Below are 18,263 nucleotides of genomic sequence, written 5' to 3' on the forward strand. Positions count from 1 at the left end.
TACATGACAGTATATCCAGTAGGTAACGAGACCTATTTCTTAGCCCAAGATACGGAAGTTAAGAGTATATGAACACCTGTAAACTATCCAAGGAAACTAAATCAGCTCCTATTAACCTGTCTTAAAGTCCTACCTCAATGATTGATCGAGCTGTGTTAAGCCTTGTGACTCGGAACGCTTGAACAAGAATTATGGAAATTTCCTCGCACGAATTACAAGAAGAAAATTGACTGAAGCAATGATGTTTTCTGGCAAAGAGTTGTCTCGTATATATTTTTTCTTTTGAGTATAACCTGGTTTGCAGCTAGAATATAGCAAATGGTGCGCCAGCAATGGTGCAATGGTGCAAAAGAAGTCAATTATGATTCTGACGAAGTCCCTTTTGGACTTCATGTTGCAAAGAGCCTTGCTTGTCCCACAAATTTCTGATTGACAGAACACGTAGGATAAGAAAATACCTTATTTTAACCCAAAGCTTTTGCGACCTCACTCTCTTCTACCGAAGGGACCAGTGTCTAATGCTATAATGTTTCGGTATTTTAGCACTTGAACAAACTGGAACATCAACTCTGATCTTTATCAGTAATCTTTTGCAATGCGTCATTAAATTAGATTTTCGTAATTTATTATTAGGAAAGTTAATGATTTTTTTTCGTAGTTTATAGCATGGTTTTATTGCTAGTCTGTTCTGTTTCGGAAGGTTTAATACGCCTCTGTCTCACCCTCTTATATTTATTATTACTACAAGGACACCGCTGGATCGATCAGCCTGAAAATCTTATTAACCAGTAGAATAGTCTACTGGTTTAAATTAAATTAGAATTAGATCATTAAATTAGTCATTAAATTAGATTTTCGTAATTTATTATTAGGAAAGTTAATGATTTTTTTTCGTAGTTTATAGCATGGTTTTATTGCTAGTCGGTTCTGTTTCGGAAGGTTTAATACGCCTCTGTCTCACCCTCTTATATTTATTATTACTACAAGGACACCGCTGGATCGATCAGCCTGAAAATCTTATTAACCAGTAGAATAGTCTAGTCATCAAAGTATATCAAGTTATAAACTGAATCAAAAACAGCTAACCTGTAAAAGCCAAGTGTCACTATTATACTGTTTATGATACTTTCTCTTATAAGTTTCTTTAATGGTTTCTCTAATGGTTTTAGATTAGAAAAGACCTTTACGTACTTATATGTCTCATGAAATATTTCAGCGTGTTGCTGAAGCTTAAGCTAAAATTGTTCAAGAATTGGGTGTTAAACAGTTCGTGATACCGTAAGTAAGGAGCGACCCGGCTCAATAGTAACCAAAACTCTAAAAAATGGAAGTTTGATACCAATAGATACACAGAAAGAATCGGAATTTTTTGCTGATTTTAAATATATAAGTTCCATCAAGTTTAATCTTTCCCATCAAAACTTACAAGTCTGAGAAAATGTGCCTTATTTCAAAAAAAAAGGAAGAAAGATCCCTTAAAAGTTATATAATTTAATGAGAATCACGCCATCAGATTCAGTGAGGTTTTAAGCTCCTATCTGCAAAAATGTGAAATTTTGTATTTTTTGCCAGAAGAAAAATAACGGATGCGTGTTTTTTTTTTAATGTTTTTTCCCAGGGGTGATCATATCAACCCAGTTGTCCTAGAACGTCAAAAGAGGCTCATTGGACAGAAAATTACAAGTTCTAGTGCTTTTTTTAAGTGACCAAAAAATTGGAGGGCAACTAGGCCCCCTTCCACGCTTATTTTTTCTCGAAGTCACCGGATCAAAATTTTGAGATAGCCATTTTGTTCAGCAGAGCCGACAAATCTAACAACTATGTCTCTGAGGACAACTTAATCCCCAACAGTCTCTAGAGGAAGGTCTGCAAATAATGAACTTTGCCCATTGTTTACACATAGTATTGGTTATTAGGAAGTTTACACTCGTTTTCAGGGGGAATATATTTTGGTAGGGGGCTTGGGAAGAGGGGTTCACCCGGAAGGATCTTTCTATGGAGGAATTTTTCATGGGGGAGGAGAATTTTCCTTGAAGGGGGCGCTGGTTTTCCCAGGATTATTTAAAAAACAATAAGAAATTAAATTAAAAAAAAACAAGTTTTTTTCAACTGAAAGCAAGGAGCAAGATTAAAACTTAAAACGAACAGAAATTGTTACGTATATGACGGCGTTCGCCCCATCGTCAATGCCTTACTCTTTACACTTAAGTATTTTTAGTGCTTTCAAAAGAGCAATTTATTCTAATTAAACGACCTTTGTGATTTAGGGGTCATTCTTAAAAGATTGAACCAAATTTGAACTTTAGCGTAAAGAGCGAGGTATTGACAGGGGGCGAACCTCCTCATATACGCAATAATTTCTATTCGTTTTAAGATTTAATGTTGCTCCTTACTTTCAGTTGAAAACACTTGCTTTTTTATTTATTTATTATCCACAAGAGATAGATAAAGATTAAGCAAAAGTATCTATGAGACAAGTTAAAAAAAATCTTGAATCATATAGCTTAGATGTATTAGACTTCAAATCTTAGCACTTTAGCTCAGATGTTAAGTTTAATACCAAATCTTTTTGAAAACACGAGACTAGCTAGACATCATATGAGGTTGTTTGGTAAATAAAAATAATAAAACTTAAGAGACTGAAATTACTGCCTAAATACAAACCCCGAAAACCACCTTAAATAAATATAAGAAAAATACATGTTCAATTCTACTCAACGAATTAATTTAATGTACCTTGTACCTGCCAAAATAATGGAGTTTGCTCTTCGGAGTCCATGCCCCTGAAGCTGTTTCATGACTTCTTCAACTATGTAAGCTCCAAGAAAGGCATATTTTGAGGAGTGATTAGGGAATGATGTCCCAGTCCAGGCGTCGCTCGAACAATAAGGAATTAACCTGAAAGACAAATACGTATATACTGGTGCTCCCTATGCAGATCTTTGTAAATATCAATTCTACCTGTATCAGGACTTCTCCGTAATTAAACAGGATAAAGCGTAAACATCTTTTAGGTTCCTTAAAGTGTTAATTTGTAGTCTCCACATTTTTTAATCTCTGCTGATAAGAAGAAGAGACACGCTTCAATTACTTACCAATTTTCAGTTCTTTATCTCTCCCTTTCCGTTTCTCCCTCTCTCTGCCTTTCTATCTCTCGCACTCTCTCTTTATCTGTTTCTGTCTCTCATCACAGTTCAAAACAAGGCTAAAGAATTTTGCAATTAGTTTAGGTATTCATCGAAAAAAATTTGAAAGACTTTTCGTAGAAGCCGTTTAATTTATGCGAGTAAAAAACCATTTTCCAAATGTGCATCTTAAACTGTTGGTGTTTCTTGCTAGATCAAACAGTTCGTGGTAACGAACTGTAGTAAGAAGCGACCCGGCTCAATAGTAACCGAAACTCTAAAAAATGGAATTTTGATACCATTAGTTACTTAAGTTTTTTTATTGTTTTAAAAAGTAGAATTGTGGCAAAGAGTCAAACTGTAGCGTAAAGAGCGCGGCGTTGAGGAGGGGACAACCCCTTTCATATACGGAATAATTTCTGTTCGTTTAAGTTTTAATGTCACTCCTTACTTGCAGTTAAAAAACTTGTTTTTTATTTAATTTCTGAATGTTTTTGAAATAATGTTTTGATTTTGGCTCACCGCACATGAATAATGATTAATTTGTATTTTAATTTTTTTTTGTTAAATGGCTTTCTCATAGTTTTGATCGGACGATTCTGATAAAAAAAAGGGGTGAGGGAGGAGGCCTAGTTGCCCTCCAATTTTTAGTTACTTAAAAATGCAACTAGATTTTTTTAATTTTTTTTACGAACGTTTTTGTTAGTGATAAACATACGTACCTTACCAATTAACTTACATAACGAACTTCTATATTTGTGTATTTTTATTACGTACTAGCTGTTGAGGTGGCGCAAAGCGCCACCCCAACAACTCTCTTTCTTTGAGTGTCCCGGTCGTCATTTATATTCCCTGTGTCCCGGTTTTTAGTTTTCTTTTTCTCCTTTATTTTTCAGTTTTTTCCTTTTTTTAGTTTTTTTTTCTTTTTCAGTTTTTATTTTTTTTTAGTTTTCTTAGTTTTTTTATTAGTTTTTTTTTTTTGTAGTTTTTACCTTTTTTAGTTTTTTTTTTCTTTTTTAGTTTTTAGTTTTTTACCTTTTTTTAGTTTTTTTTTTGTTTTTTACCTTTTTTAGTTTTTTTAGTATTGTCTTTTTAGTTTTTTTGTAGTTTTTACCTTTTTAGTTTTTTTCTTCTTTTGTATTAATGCTAAAGCCAAGGTTCGAACCTGGAACCTCTCGGACCTAGAACCTGGAACATAACGCTTTACCAACTCAGCTACTTCGGTTTGAATACATTCGTTTTTGAATTGGTATATGATAAAATAATTCAGACGTCATATGCGGACAGACAGACAGACACACAAACAAACAACTTATTTTTATATATATATACTAGCTGTTGGGGTGGTACTTCGCGCCACCCCAACACCTAGTTGGTGGGGGCGCTTCGCGCCCCCCCAAGCCCCCCCGTGCGCGTAAGTCGTTACGCGCCATATTAGTTACGCGCCATTGTAGTTGTGTCCCTGTGTCCCACCTGTGAATATAGATAAAAGAGAAAATATTTCTCTTTTCGTTATAGATATATATATGTTTTTAACTACGTAAAACTTGCGAATATACAACATTCTTCGATGTCCCATTGGCTGTGCATATAAATAGATTGTCAGGTTTACCGACTCTTGAACATGCAACATAAAATTGTCCATGGGAAAAACAATCCGTATTCAGATCTATACCTCATTATTCTAATGATTGCCCTTGAGCTTTGTTGATGGTGATTGCTAATCGAACATTCCCTGTGTCCCGGTCGTCATTTATATTCCCAGTATCCCGGTCGTCATTTGTGTCCCAGTGTCCCAGTCTGTAATTTCTCTTTGAGCGTCCCATTCGTCATTTATATTCCCTGTGTCCCGGTCGTCATTTGTGTCCCGGTGTCCCGGTCTGTAATTTATCTTTGAGTGTCCCGGTCGCCATTTATATCTCCCGGTCGTTATTTGTGTCCCAGTGTCCCAGTCTGTAATTTCTCTTTGAGTGTCCCGGTCGTCATTTATATTCCCTGTGTCCCGGCTTTTAGTTTTCTTTTTCTCCTTTATTTTTCAGTTTTTTTCCTTTTTTTAGTTTTTTTTTCTTTTTCAGTTTTTAGTTTTTTTATTAGTTTTAGTATTTTTCTTTTTAGTTTTTTTTGTAGTTTTTACCTTTTTTTTAGTTTTTTAGCTTTTTTAGTTTTTTAGTATTTTCTTTTTAGTTTTTTTTTGTAGTTTTTACCTTTTTTAGTTTTTTTTCTTCTTTTGTATTAATGCTAAAGCCAAGGTTCAAACCTGGAGCCTCTCGGACCTAGAACCTGAAACATAACGCTTTACCAACTCAGCTACTTCGGCTTGAATACATTCGTTTTGAGCAGCTTCCTCGGGTGTTACCATTGTAGGTTCTTCAGCCATTTTACAATTAGAAATTTCTCTTTCAACGATCTTCTTACAATTAAAAATTTGTCTTTGGACGATATTCATAAATACCTGTGTCCTGGTCGTCATTTATATTCCCTGTGTCCCGGTCGTCATTTGTGTCCCAGTACCCCAGTCTGTAATTTCTCTTTGAGTGTCCCGGTCGTCATTTATATTCCCTCTGTCCCGGTCGTCATTTGTGTCCCGGTCTGTAATTTCTCTTTGAGTGTTTTTTCTTTTTAGCTTTTTTTAGTTTTTTACCTTTTTTCTTTTTTCAGTTTTCTTTTTCTTCTTTATTTTTCAGCGTCACTCTGAAATACATATAGCCGAACCTTTGTTTTTTTAACTAAAATCTGGTAGGCATTGATGACCTTATCCAAGTCAAAATCCCAAACCCAATCATCATCGCTATCATTTTCAGTTTTGATATGTTTTGACTCTCGCTGTCCAGGTGGATTTTCATCTAACTGCGCGGTTTTGCGTTCTTTAGCCGCAAGCCTGTTTTCTTGCTGTTTTTGTGATTCCTCGGCACGCTTTCTTTTCTTACTTTCTCTATCAGCCGCAAGTTTTTTGGCATAGACTCTTTGAGCAGCTTCCTCGGCTGTTACCATTGTAGGTTCTTCAGTCATTTTACAATTAAACATTTTTCCGTCCACGATCTTCTTACAATTAAAAATTTGTCTTTGAACGATTTTCTTAAATACTTTTAATGACGTCATCGTCATAACAAACATGACGACAACTAACTTCATGACGACATGATGACATGACGTCACTCGACAGACCCACAGACAAACAACTTATTTATATATATATAGATAGATATGAGGGGGTCGCCCACTCGTCAATCCCTCGCTCTCTACACTAAAGCTTGAATTTTATCTAAAATCTTTAAGAATGAACCCTGAATCACAAAGGCCATAGAATAAACAGTTGAAATTACTAAAAATACTTTAGGGTAAAGAGCAAGGTATTGTGAAGGAAACTAAACTCCCTTTCCCTTATCTTCCAGTTGAAAAAATAATTTATTTTCTCTTTTTTTTTAAATAATGCTAGAAAATCCTTGGAATTCTTCATGGAAATTTTCTTCGCTCATGATAAATCCCTCCATGGAAAGAACCTTCCACGTAGCCCCCTCTCCCCAACCCTCCCCAACGCGAAAAAGTCCCCCTGAAAACATCTGTACACTTCATAATAACCATTACTATATGTAAACAATTGTCAAAGTTTGTAACTTGCAGCCCCTCCCCCGGGGACTATGGGGGATTAAGCCGTCCCCAAATACATAGTTATTAGGTTTTCGACTAACCTGAACTGAATGGCTATCTCAAAATTCTGATCCGGTGACAATGGGGGGAAAATGTGCATGGGAGAAGGCCTAGGTGCCCTCCTATTTTTTCGGCCACTTAAAAAGGGCAATAGAACTTTTAATTTCCATTAGAATGAACCCTCTTGTGACATTTTAGGACCACTGGGTCGATACGATCACTCCTTGGTAATAAAAAACAAACAAATAAACACGCATCCGTGATCTCTCTTCTGGAAAAAATACAAAATTCCACATTTATTTATACAGGAGCTTGAAACTTCCGGAGTAAGGTTCTCTGATACGCTGAATCTATTGGTGTTAAGATTCTACGACTTTTAGGGTGTGTTCCCTTCTATTCTCTAAAATAAGGCAGATTTTCTCAGGCTCGTAACTTTTGATGGGTAAGACTAAACTTAATGAAACTTATATATTTAAAATCAGCATTGAAATGCGATTCTTTGATGTAACTATTTGTATTAAAATTTTGTTTTTTAGAGTTTCGGTTACTATTGAGCCGTGTCGCTCCTTACTACAGTTACCACGAACTGTTTGAAAATTCAAATTCTTGTTAAAATAGAATTAACTTGCTAGGTAATTTTTCTCGTCATACACTGGTCCGTTAATTATCAATTTTAAAATAGAGGAAAAATTATATGGTGACATCTAGAAAAAACTACCAGTACAAGAATTGAAGTTTTCAGCAACAATTTGTCTATCGTTACAAACGCCTAAACTGAAACTACTTATTTGGAGCACACACTTATCCAAATATTCTTCTTTTTTACTTCACCAAATATTCCATAATTTTATGTTTAAATAAAAATATGTTCAGTAAAAAAAATATTCGGTTTATCTCTTCACAGACAAAATCACAATTTAATCTCTCCATTGTTTCTTTAAGATTTTAGTGTCAAACCGTTTATATTAATAAGAAGATACTCTTAAAATCTATATATATAAAAATAAGTTGTCTGTCTGTGGATCTGTGGATCAGGTGACGTCATGTTTCTGTATCGGCTGACGTCATGAAATTAGGAATATAAATGACGACCGGGACACAGGGACACAACTACAACGGGGACGCCGGGGGCACAGGCGGGATATATAAATGACGACCGGGACACAGGGATTGTTCGAATAGAAATTACAGACCGGGACACCGGGACACAAATGACGACCGGGACACCGGGACACAGGGAATATAAATGACGACCGGGACACTCAAAGAGAAATTACAAACTGGGACACCGGGACACAAATGACGACCGGGACACAGGGAATATAAATGACGATCGGGACACAGGGACACATCATTAGAATAATGAGGTATAGATCTGAATACGGATTGTTTTTCCCATGGACAATTATATGTTGCATGTTCAAGAGTCAGTAAACCTGACAATCTATTTATATGCACAGACAATGGGACAGCGAAGAATGTTGTATATTCGCATGTTTTACGTAGTTAAAAACATATAGTTATATCTATCTCTATTCACAGGTGGGACACAGGGACACAACTACAATGGCGCGTAACTAATATGGCGCGTAACGACTTACGCGCGCGGGGGGGCTTGGGGGGGCGCGAAGCGCCCCACCAACTAGGTGTTGGGGTGGCGCGAAGCGCCACCCCAACAGCTAGTAAGCGATGATTAAACAATTCGTTGCACCGAACATGGCTCAATAGCAATCAAAACTCCGAAAAACGGAGATTTTAATATCAATGGATATATCAAAAGAATATGCTTATTATGCTGATTCCAAATATATAAGATTTATCAAGTTTAGTTTTACCCGTCAAAGGCTATATTTCTGAAAAAATTCCCGTATTTTCGAACAAGGGAGCAATATCACCTAATTGTCCACGGATTTTAATTAAAATCGCGCCATCAGATTTAGCGTATCAGAGAACACTATTGTAACACTATCTTCGGAGATGTGGAATTTTATATTTTGTGCCAAAAAAAAGATTACGGGTGTGTGTTAATTTGTTAGTTTTTTGTTTTTCCCAGGGTTGGTCGTATCGAACCAAGGGTCCAAGAATATCGGAAAAGGGTTCACTTGAAAAAAGAGTTTTATTGACATTTTTAGTTGACCAATAAGATTGAATGGCAGCTACCCCCCCCCCCCCCCGTTCCCACGCCCTCTTTTTTCACTAAAGTTTTTCGATCAAAATTTTAAGATAGCCACATTGTTCAGTATAGTTTAAAGGTCCAATAACAATGCCTTGGAAATAAAATTACCCGCCCCATCGTCCCTGGGGAAAGATCTTTAAGTTATGATGTTTTCCATTATTTATAATAATATTTGTTATCGAGAGGTATGCATACGTTTTTGGGGTGAGGGAGATGATGAATTTTTTACTAGGGGGTTTTCCATGGTGAGAATTTTCCATGGGGAAGGAACTTTCCGTGTGATGAATTTTTTGAGAAATTTTTCACTAGGGGTATTTGCAGAATGCCTACACAAAATTATTTTATTTTTCTTCATTTCTCTTCGCCGACTCAATTTTAAATATGGAGATATTAATGGTTTTTGTCCTGGGTAAATTTTCATAGGAACTGAATTATCTAGAGGATCTTTCCATGGAGGGGAAGCAGGATTTCCCGATCTTATTTAAAAACGATCAGAAATGAAATAAAAAAAAATCAAGTCTTTTCAACCGAAAGTAAAAAGTAACATCAAAACTTAAACGAGAAAATTAAACAGAAATTATTACATATACGACGGGGTTGTCCCCTCTTAAACACCTTGCCCTTTACGCTAAAATTTCACTTTTTGTCTCAACTCCTTAAGAACAGCTCCTAAAATACAAGCTCCGGTTGATTAGAAGGAATAAAGGCTATTTTAAAAGTATTAAAAGAAACCTTAACTTGAAGAGCGAGGTATCGAGGAGGGGGCGACCCCCTCATATAAGGAATAATTTATATATGTTTTAGTTGTTAATGTTGCTCCTTACTTTTAGTCGAAAAAACTTTTTTCTTTGTTTAACTCCCCAAAAAGAACAAATGATATTTAGAAGCAATTTAGACTAGTTCCCACCAAAGCGATACACAGACAATAACTTGACACAGACAGTCCTAAAAAATATTAAATAAAAAAACAACTTTTTTCAAATGAAAGTAAGGAGCGACATTAAAACTTAAAACGAACAGAAATTACTTCGTATATGAAAGGGGCTGCTTCCTCATCAACGCCCCGCTCTTTACGCTAAAGTTTGACTCTTTCTCTCAACTCTTCTTTTTAAAACAGTAAAAAACTTTAGCGTAAAGAACGGAGCGTTGATGAGGAAGCAGCCCCTTTCATACACGAAGTAATTTCTGTTCGTTTTAAGTTTTAATGTCACTCCTTACTTTCAGTTGAAAAAACTTGTTTTTTTATTTAATTTCTGAACGTTTTTGAATCAATGCATGTTTTGATTTTGGCTCTCCGCAGAGAAATAATTAAAACGAAATTTGCATATTTATTTTTTTTTTTGGCTAAATGGCTTTTTCATAATTTTGATCGAATGATTTTGAGAAAAAAAAGAGCGGGGGAGGAAGCCTAGTTGCCCTCTAATTTTTTTGTTAATAAAAAAGGCAACTAGAACTTTTAATTTTTTACGAATATTTTTATTGGTAAAAGATATACGTAACTTATAAACTAGCTTACGTAAAGAATTTTTTATTCTCATGTTTTTATTACACATATGAGAGGGTCCGCCCCCTCATCAGTATCTCTCTCTTTACACTAAATCTTAAATTTTGGCCCAATTCATTAAGAATGACCCCTGAATCACAAAAGCCGTAGAATAAATAGTTGAATTACTAAAAATACTTTAGCGTAAAGAGCGAGGTATTAGGAGGAGGTGAGCCCCTCATATGGGTAATAATTTCTGTTCGTTTTAAGTTTTAATGCTGCTCCTTACTTCCAGCTGAAAAAAATTTTTCATATTTAGTTTTTCATTGTTTTTTTTAGTAATGCTAGTAAATCCTGCGCTCCCTCCATGGAAATTTTCTTCCCCCATGACAAATTCCTCGATGGAAAGTTCCCCCAGCATATCCCCATCTTTTCAACCCCTCCCCCAACCAAAAACTCCTCCTGAAAACACCTGTACACTTCCCAATAACCATTACTATATGTAAGCACTGGTCAAAGTTTGTATCTTGTAGCCCCTCCCACGGGGACTGTGGAGGAGTAAGTCGTCCCCAAAGACATAGTTATAAGGTTTTTCGACTACGCTGAATAAAATGGCTATCTCAGAATTTTGATCCGTTGACTTTGGGAAAATAATTAGCGTGGGAGGGGCCTAGGTGCCCCCCAATTTTTTTGGTCACTTAAAAAGGGCACTAGAACTTTTCATTTCTGTTAGAATGAGCAATCTCACAACATTTTAGGACAACTGGGTCGATACGATCACCCCTGGGAAAAAGAAGAAAAAAAAAAAAAACAAATAAACACGCATCCGTGATCTGCCTTCTGGCAAAAAATACAAAATTCCCCATTTTTGTAGATAGGAGCTTGAAACTTCTACAGTAGGGTTCTCTGATACGCTGAATCTGATGGTGTAATTTTCGTTAACATTCTATGACTTTTAGGGGGTGTTTTCCCCTATTTTCTAAAATAACACAAATTTTCTCAGGCTCGTAACTTTTGGTGCGTAAGTCTAAACTTGATGAAACTTATATATTATGAAATTTGATGAAAACTTGATGAAATTTATATATTTAAAATCAGCATTAAAATGCGATTCTTTTGATGTAGCTATTGGTATCAAAATTCTATTTTTTAGAGTTTTGGTTTCTATTGATCCGGGTCGCTCCTTACTACAGTTCGTTACCACGAACTGTTTGATAATGAATGTGTGTATTATTTGCAAATTAAGAAATTTTTGGGAAAACCATAAAATATGAAGTTTGGTGAGCAGGGACCAAAAGTACCTTGCCATAAATATCTGATCCACACACGAATGTCGTATTTAAAATTATTTAGGCTTAATTACATAAATAAGTGAAAAAAAGAAAAGTTTATTTTTTCAAATATGTGATTGTTTGTTGTATTTTTATTGTCAAAGTTATTGTATATATTTTTCATTTGGGGGGGGGGGACTCCTACGGAGCGGGTCAATTTGGAAAAGTGTGCTGTTGATGTATTGCCGAAGTCTAAATAAAAAGCAAAAACTTACACATGATTTGCATTCCACCAATATGGATTTTCTTCTGGATCAGGTGACATTATTCCACCAACTACAAAAACAGAAAAAATGTCACGAGTAATAACGCTATAAGATCTTGGTAATTCACACCTGAGAGGTTATAATTTTCTTATAGGATCTCTACTATCTCAAGCGAGACTTTCCAAAAGTAAACCACCTTAAATGTCATTTTGTTTCAGATCCAGGGCCCTCTGGAAACCATGGAAATTCGGATATGGTCCTAATAAGAAGTCAGTATTGAAAGACAAAGCAAGGAGGAAAAGGAGGGAACTGGAATAAAGGTGGATAAAACACAAAATCTGGGAGGGGGAATGTAACAAGGGCGCCAATAATTGACCAAACTGAAAAGTTTATATAAAAAAAACAGTGCAAACCGGTTTAAGCAAGGTTTTTATGTAGTCTTGTACTACCCCCTCCCCCAAAGTAAAAACACATTATGATTATATTCTGTATAACTTTTATATGATCTTAATTGGTAGGAAGTTATCTTGGTATTTTTCAATAGAACTTTTCTGAAGGAATACATAATTATATGCTGCGGTTGCCTTTTGCACTGTAGTTTTCTGATTTGATATCCTATGCCAGTGGCTTTCAACCCGTCTTACGTATACCCCTTGGATCCCATAACGAAAAAGTAACTTAAACAAAATGAAAATAGACAAGTAATTACATACTGAATCTTTACCATTTTAAATCAAAGTAGACATCATAGAATGAGACAAAAAGGATCTAAAAAATATTTCCTAATTTAGAAATGTGAGGTAGGCGAATTTATTTTTCTATTAATTGATTATTTGTATAACATGGAAAAAAATCTTTTCTTATTTCGTAGTTTAATTCTGTAAACTATAAAACATCCATAAAATGATTGACTAACTAGTTGATTCGACATATGTGTTCAAAGACCCAAGTAAAATAGACAAGAAGAAATAGATAACTCATGGAATTCTGAACACTACAATGGTAATACATATACTTTTAGGAAGGCTACTTCAAATTTGTTTGTTAATAGATCAATTATTTTTACATTCTTTTTTTACATCTAATACGACTCTATAAACTTCCTCAGTTGGAATAATTAAACTTCCCTATGGGATTTACAAGACGATTATTGGAGTAAGGGGCCTTGGCTCTGGTGTGGTTTATTGTTTGAGTAGCTGTTACTTATATTCAAATGAATATGTGAAGTGGGGGGAAAAAAAAGGTCCAAAGTTCAAACCAGTGGTGCTGAGCTCCGTTACATGACCATTTGGCTAGCAGGTGAAATAAGAATAATCGTTCGCTTTTGGAACTATCATAATTCTCGTCTAGTCAAAAAATCTACTGGGTGACAAATAAAAAGCTGACAGGCTACTTTAGCTATTAACTAACCCTAATGGAGCTATCAGGTTAATTTCTTTGTCCTACTTCAAGTCCTGTCTGCGCTAGGACACTCAATTCGTTAGAAATATAGGAGGCGCGTTTTTAAGTAAGGTCCGGTTGAACATAAGTACACAACGGAAGACTATTCGAAAAAAGTTAATTTATTTTCAGGAGGTAAATAGTTTACTCTATTTTTCAGCATAGTTACCAAGTTTTTTCAAACATTGATCTTACCTCTCAACTAATTTTGAAGGAATCTCTGTAAAAACTTGCCGCCTATTCGGATAACCAAGAATTTACTTCCGTTTTTACGTCGTCGTCGCCATTGTAACGGTTGCCACTGAGGTGGCAACCGGTTGAACTGGAGACAGGACACGGGATTCCAATATGACGCACAATCGGGACACCAAAACATGGAATGAAAACACACACACTCCTCTGAAAATTTGAAAGCCGAACAAACTCTCTCCCCGAACAAAATCATGGCGTCGTTGTTTTGGAATAAGCATGGTGCTTTTGTGTCGACGTCATATAACGAGGAATTACTATTAATGCAGAAACCTACTACCTAACCCTCAGAAAGCTCCACAGAGTGGTTAAAAAAAAAAAAAAAAAAAAAATTGGCATGCTGACACAGGGGATTGTCCTTCTTCATGACAATGCAAAACCTCTCAGTGCTTGTCAGACCTGCAATTTGTTGCACAGTTATGGCTAGGAAGTCATAGACCATCCACCATACAGTCCTGATCTTGCGCCAAGTGATAACCATCCATTTCTCCTCCTCAAGCAACACTCCAGTGGTAACCGTTACAATGATGATGATGACGTAAAAATGGAAGTGAATTCCTGTTTTGCGGAACAGGCGGCAAGCTTTTATACAGAAGTTACTTTAAAATTAGTTGAGAGGTGTGACAAGTGCTACAAACAAACTTGGCAACTATCCTGTTAAATAGAATAAATTATGTACTTTCTAAAAATAAATCTGCTTTTTTGAAATGATCTTTTGTTGTGTACTTATGCTCAAACGGACCTTACTTAAAGAATACCTCTCGTATATTACACACGACACAAAATTCTATTTTTCACCTGTCCGACGAGGCCCAGCGATTCACTGAATGTGATTTTATTTGTTGTATGATATTTTTCTTCTACATAGAATCTTATATGTATGGGAGTAGATTAAAAGTACAGAAACGTTGTTTCGTAAAAGTATATCTGATTAAAAAAAGAAAAGCTCAGGATAAAGAGACCTAACGTGTGATAGCAACAATTGACAATATACGAGCGCATGTATACTATACTCTTCAATAGCAATAAATAAACTATAAAACGTTCGTGTGGTATTTGGAGTTGAATGAGGATAGTATTTGCATCTTTTACAAAGTACTAATCCGCTAAAGAAAGATCACCAAAATTACAAAAGTCTGAAATTTGCCTGATTTTTGATTTTATTTCTTTATTCTGTTTTCTTTTTTCAATTTGAATCTTACCGTATCTTGCTTCAGGCCATCTTACAGATGACATGAGCATGCGTGCGCTGTTCCATCTCATGTCGCAGCTTCTCTTATCGTAGCAAAACCAGCCACCTTCTAAAAAAATTATCCATTTCCTGCTTCCATAAGACTTTCGAATATAAAACCTAGAAAAAGAACAAAATGGTTATGTCTTTTATTTAAGTCGCGGGCATAGTCGCACTCATTAAAAGCTCTTAGCAAATGAACATTTGCACAACTTTAGGAACAGGAATCAAACTCTCGAAAAGGATGCCATCTTGATGGAAACTTTACAATTAAATTCAACATGCAGGAGAGACATAACGGCAGTATCTGCAAAATTTGAAAGTTGGCATGTGGCAGCCTTTTATATTTGGATTTTTGTTGTTGCTTGTTTTCTAGACGCAGACATTATGAGCCTTTTTTTGATGTCATGAGGTTCAAATGGACCTTGAATTAGAAGTACTACCTTTGTAAAATTACATTTTTTTTATTTGACCTTTGACTTTTGCCTCGGCTAGTCTTTTGTCATTATGAAAGACATATTATCGAACCTTTGTTTCTTTTAACTGTTCTGGTGGTGGGACAAAACTTCTTCTTTTGCTTCAGCTTGTCTTTTGTCATTATTAAAGACATATCGCCGAACCTTTTCTGCTTTTAATAGTTCATGTGGTGGCACAGAAACTTCTTTTTCTTCCAAGAGTTTATGTACTCCAGGTTTTTGATTTTCAAAGGTATGGTAGGCATTGATGACCTTATCCATGTCAAAATCCAAAACCTAATAATGATCAATACCACTTTCAATTTGTTTTGTTCCTTTTACATTGGCTTGTCTTTCGTCATTATGAAATACATATCGCTGAACCTTTGTTTTTTAACAAAGGTATGGCAGGCATTGAGGATCTTATCTAAGTCAAAATCCCAAACTCAATCTTCATCACATTGATTTTCAATTTTGACACGTTTTGATTCTCGCTGTCCAAGTCGATTTTCATTGACTTGCTCACATGTTTGGTGTCGCATGTCCCCTAACCGCGTGTGTCTTTGCTTTCATTTTCATTTGTTACTTGCACACATGCTCGGTGTCACATATCTTCTAATCGCGCGTGTCTGCTCTTCATTTTCAGTTTTGACTCGCTCACATGCTCGGTGTCACGTGTCTTCTAACCACATGTGTCTCCTCTCATTTTCATTTTTGACATGCCGCCGCTTTTCTTCTAACAGTTTGCGTCTTGGCTCTTCATTTTCATTTTTAGCTCACTCACTTGCACAGTGCCGCATGTCTTCTAACAGCGTGTTTCTTTGCTCTTTATTTCGCTTTTGACACTCTCTAATTGTTGTTTTCGCAAATATTCTAAACGCCCGTATCTTTGCTCTTCATTTTCATTTTTGACAAGTTTTTGGCTTTGATTATTTCAGACAACTTAGCAATGGATTTTGCTTTAGCTGCCTGTATTACTGTTGCCGCAACTGATGGTCCAGGTTGTTAATTTTTCCATCTTCTCACGTTTGATACTTCAGCTGTTGGTTCCAAAAAATCAGTATTTATAGTAACTGCAAATTATCGTTTTTTGGACCTTCCAGCAGAAATTATTTTATATAGATAATTTATGTGTTGGAAACTCAACAATTTGTGCTACGCATGGCATTATATAAGAAAATGCCTATACGATGTCATAAGAAATGCTTATATGATGTTTAACATAGTGCATGACATCATTTGTAAAAAACAAAATTTAGGCTCTTAACGAATTTTCTCAGACTTCTGACCTATCTAGACCGTATGCGAGAATATCCAAAGAACCAAAATTAGAGCTGATAACGAATTTTCTCATACTTCTTATCTATCTAGATCGTCTTTTTATGCGAGAATATCCCAAGATATCAATTCTTCCGAAAAAAATATGGAGCCGTTTTCGAGAAAAAATGCACAATTATGCGTTGGAAATTCAACAATCTTATTTATGCTATGCATGACATCATATAAGAAAATGCTTTTATCTATCTATCTATCTATATATATAAAAATAAGTTGTCTGTCAGTCTGTCTGTGGATCAGGTGACGTCATGTTTCTGTGTCGACTGACGTCATGTTTTCAACTGACGAAATTACAGACCGGGACATCGGGACACAAATGACGAACGGGACACCGGCACATAGGGAATATAAATGACGACACTCAAAGAGAAAGCGACCGGGACAAAAGGAATGTTCGATTAGCAATCACCATCAACAAAGCACCGGGACACAAATGACGACCGGGACACAGGGAGTATAAATGACGACCAGGACATAAGTAAAAAAAAACTAAAAAAACTAAAAAAAGGTAAAAACTACAAAACAACTAAAAAGAAAAAAAACTAAAAACTAATAAAAAAACTAAAAAAGCTAAAAAACTAAAAAAACTAAAAAAAAAATAAAAAAGGAAAAAAAATGAAAAATAAATGAGAAAAACAAAACTAAAAAACGAATGTATATACAGACCGGGACACCGGGATAAAAATGACGACCGGGACACAGGGAATATAAATGACGACCGGGACACAGGGACACAACTCCAACGGGGACGCCGGGGGGCACAGGGAGATATAAATGACGACCGGGACACCGGGACACAAGGAATATAAATGACGCCCGGGACACTCAAAGAGAAATCACAGACTGGGACACCGGGACAAAAATGACGACCGGGACACAGGGAATATAAATGACGACCGGGACACAGGGACAAAACTACAAAGGGGACGCCGGGGGGCACAGGGGGATATATAAATGACGATGGCGACACAGGGAATGGTCGATTAGCAATCACCATCAACAAAGCTCAAGGGCAATCATTAGAATCATGAGGTATAGATCTGAATACGGATTGTTTTCCCATGGACCATTATATGTTGCATGTTCAAGAGTCGGTAAACCTGACAATCTATTTATATGCACAGACAATGGGACAGCAAAGAATGCTGTATATTCGCAAGTTTTACGTAGTTAAAAACATATATATATATATATCTATCTATATTCACAGGTGGGACATATGGACACAACTACAATGGCGCGTAACGACTTACGCGCGCGGGGGGGCTTGGGGGGGGGCGCGAAGCGCCCCCTCTAACTAGGTGTTGGGGTGGCGCGAAGCGCCACCCCAACAGCTAGTAATACCATAAGAAATACTTCTATGATGCACTAACATAGTACATGAGGTCATTTGCAAAAACCAAAATTAAGGCTCTTAACGAGTTTTTTCAGACTTTCGACCTCTCTAGATCGTATTTTAATGCAAAGATATCCCCAGATATTAATTTTCCCGAAAAAATATGGAGCCGTTTTTGAGAAAAAATACACAATCATTGCTCAATTATAAAGATAGTATAAATAATTGATGTGTTGGAAACTCAA

At 36.0% G+C, this 18,263-nt stretch overlaps 1 protein-coding gene across 2 annotated transcripts in view; it reads right to left on the reverse strand.

Moving 5' to 3' along the window:
• Positions 1–18,263, reverse strand: part of LOC136039329 (palmitoleoyl-protein carboxylesterase notum1-like) — a 91,513-nt gene that overhangs the window by 30,975 nt on the left and 42,275 nt on the right. For both annotated transcript variants that reach the window (XM_065722963.1, XM_065722955.1), the window contains exons 4-6: positions 14,861–15,009; positions 11,979–12,039; positions 2,737–2,898 (exon numbers count right to left, since the gene is read on the reverse strand). In XM_065722963.1, the coding sequence (XP_065579035.1) occupies positions 2,737–2,898; positions 11,979–12,039; positions 14,861–15,009 (372 nt within the window). The remainder of the gene's footprint in view (positions 1–2,736; positions 2,899–11,978; positions 12,040–14,860; positions 15,010–18,263) is intronic.

The sequence above is a fragment of the Artemia franciscana genome, chromosome 2, assembly GCF_032884065.1.
Source record: "Artemia franciscana chromosome 2, ASM3288406v1, whole genome shotgun sequence".
NCBI lineage: Eukaryota > Metazoa > Arthropoda > Branchiopoda > Anostraca > Artemiidae > Artemia > Artemia franciscana.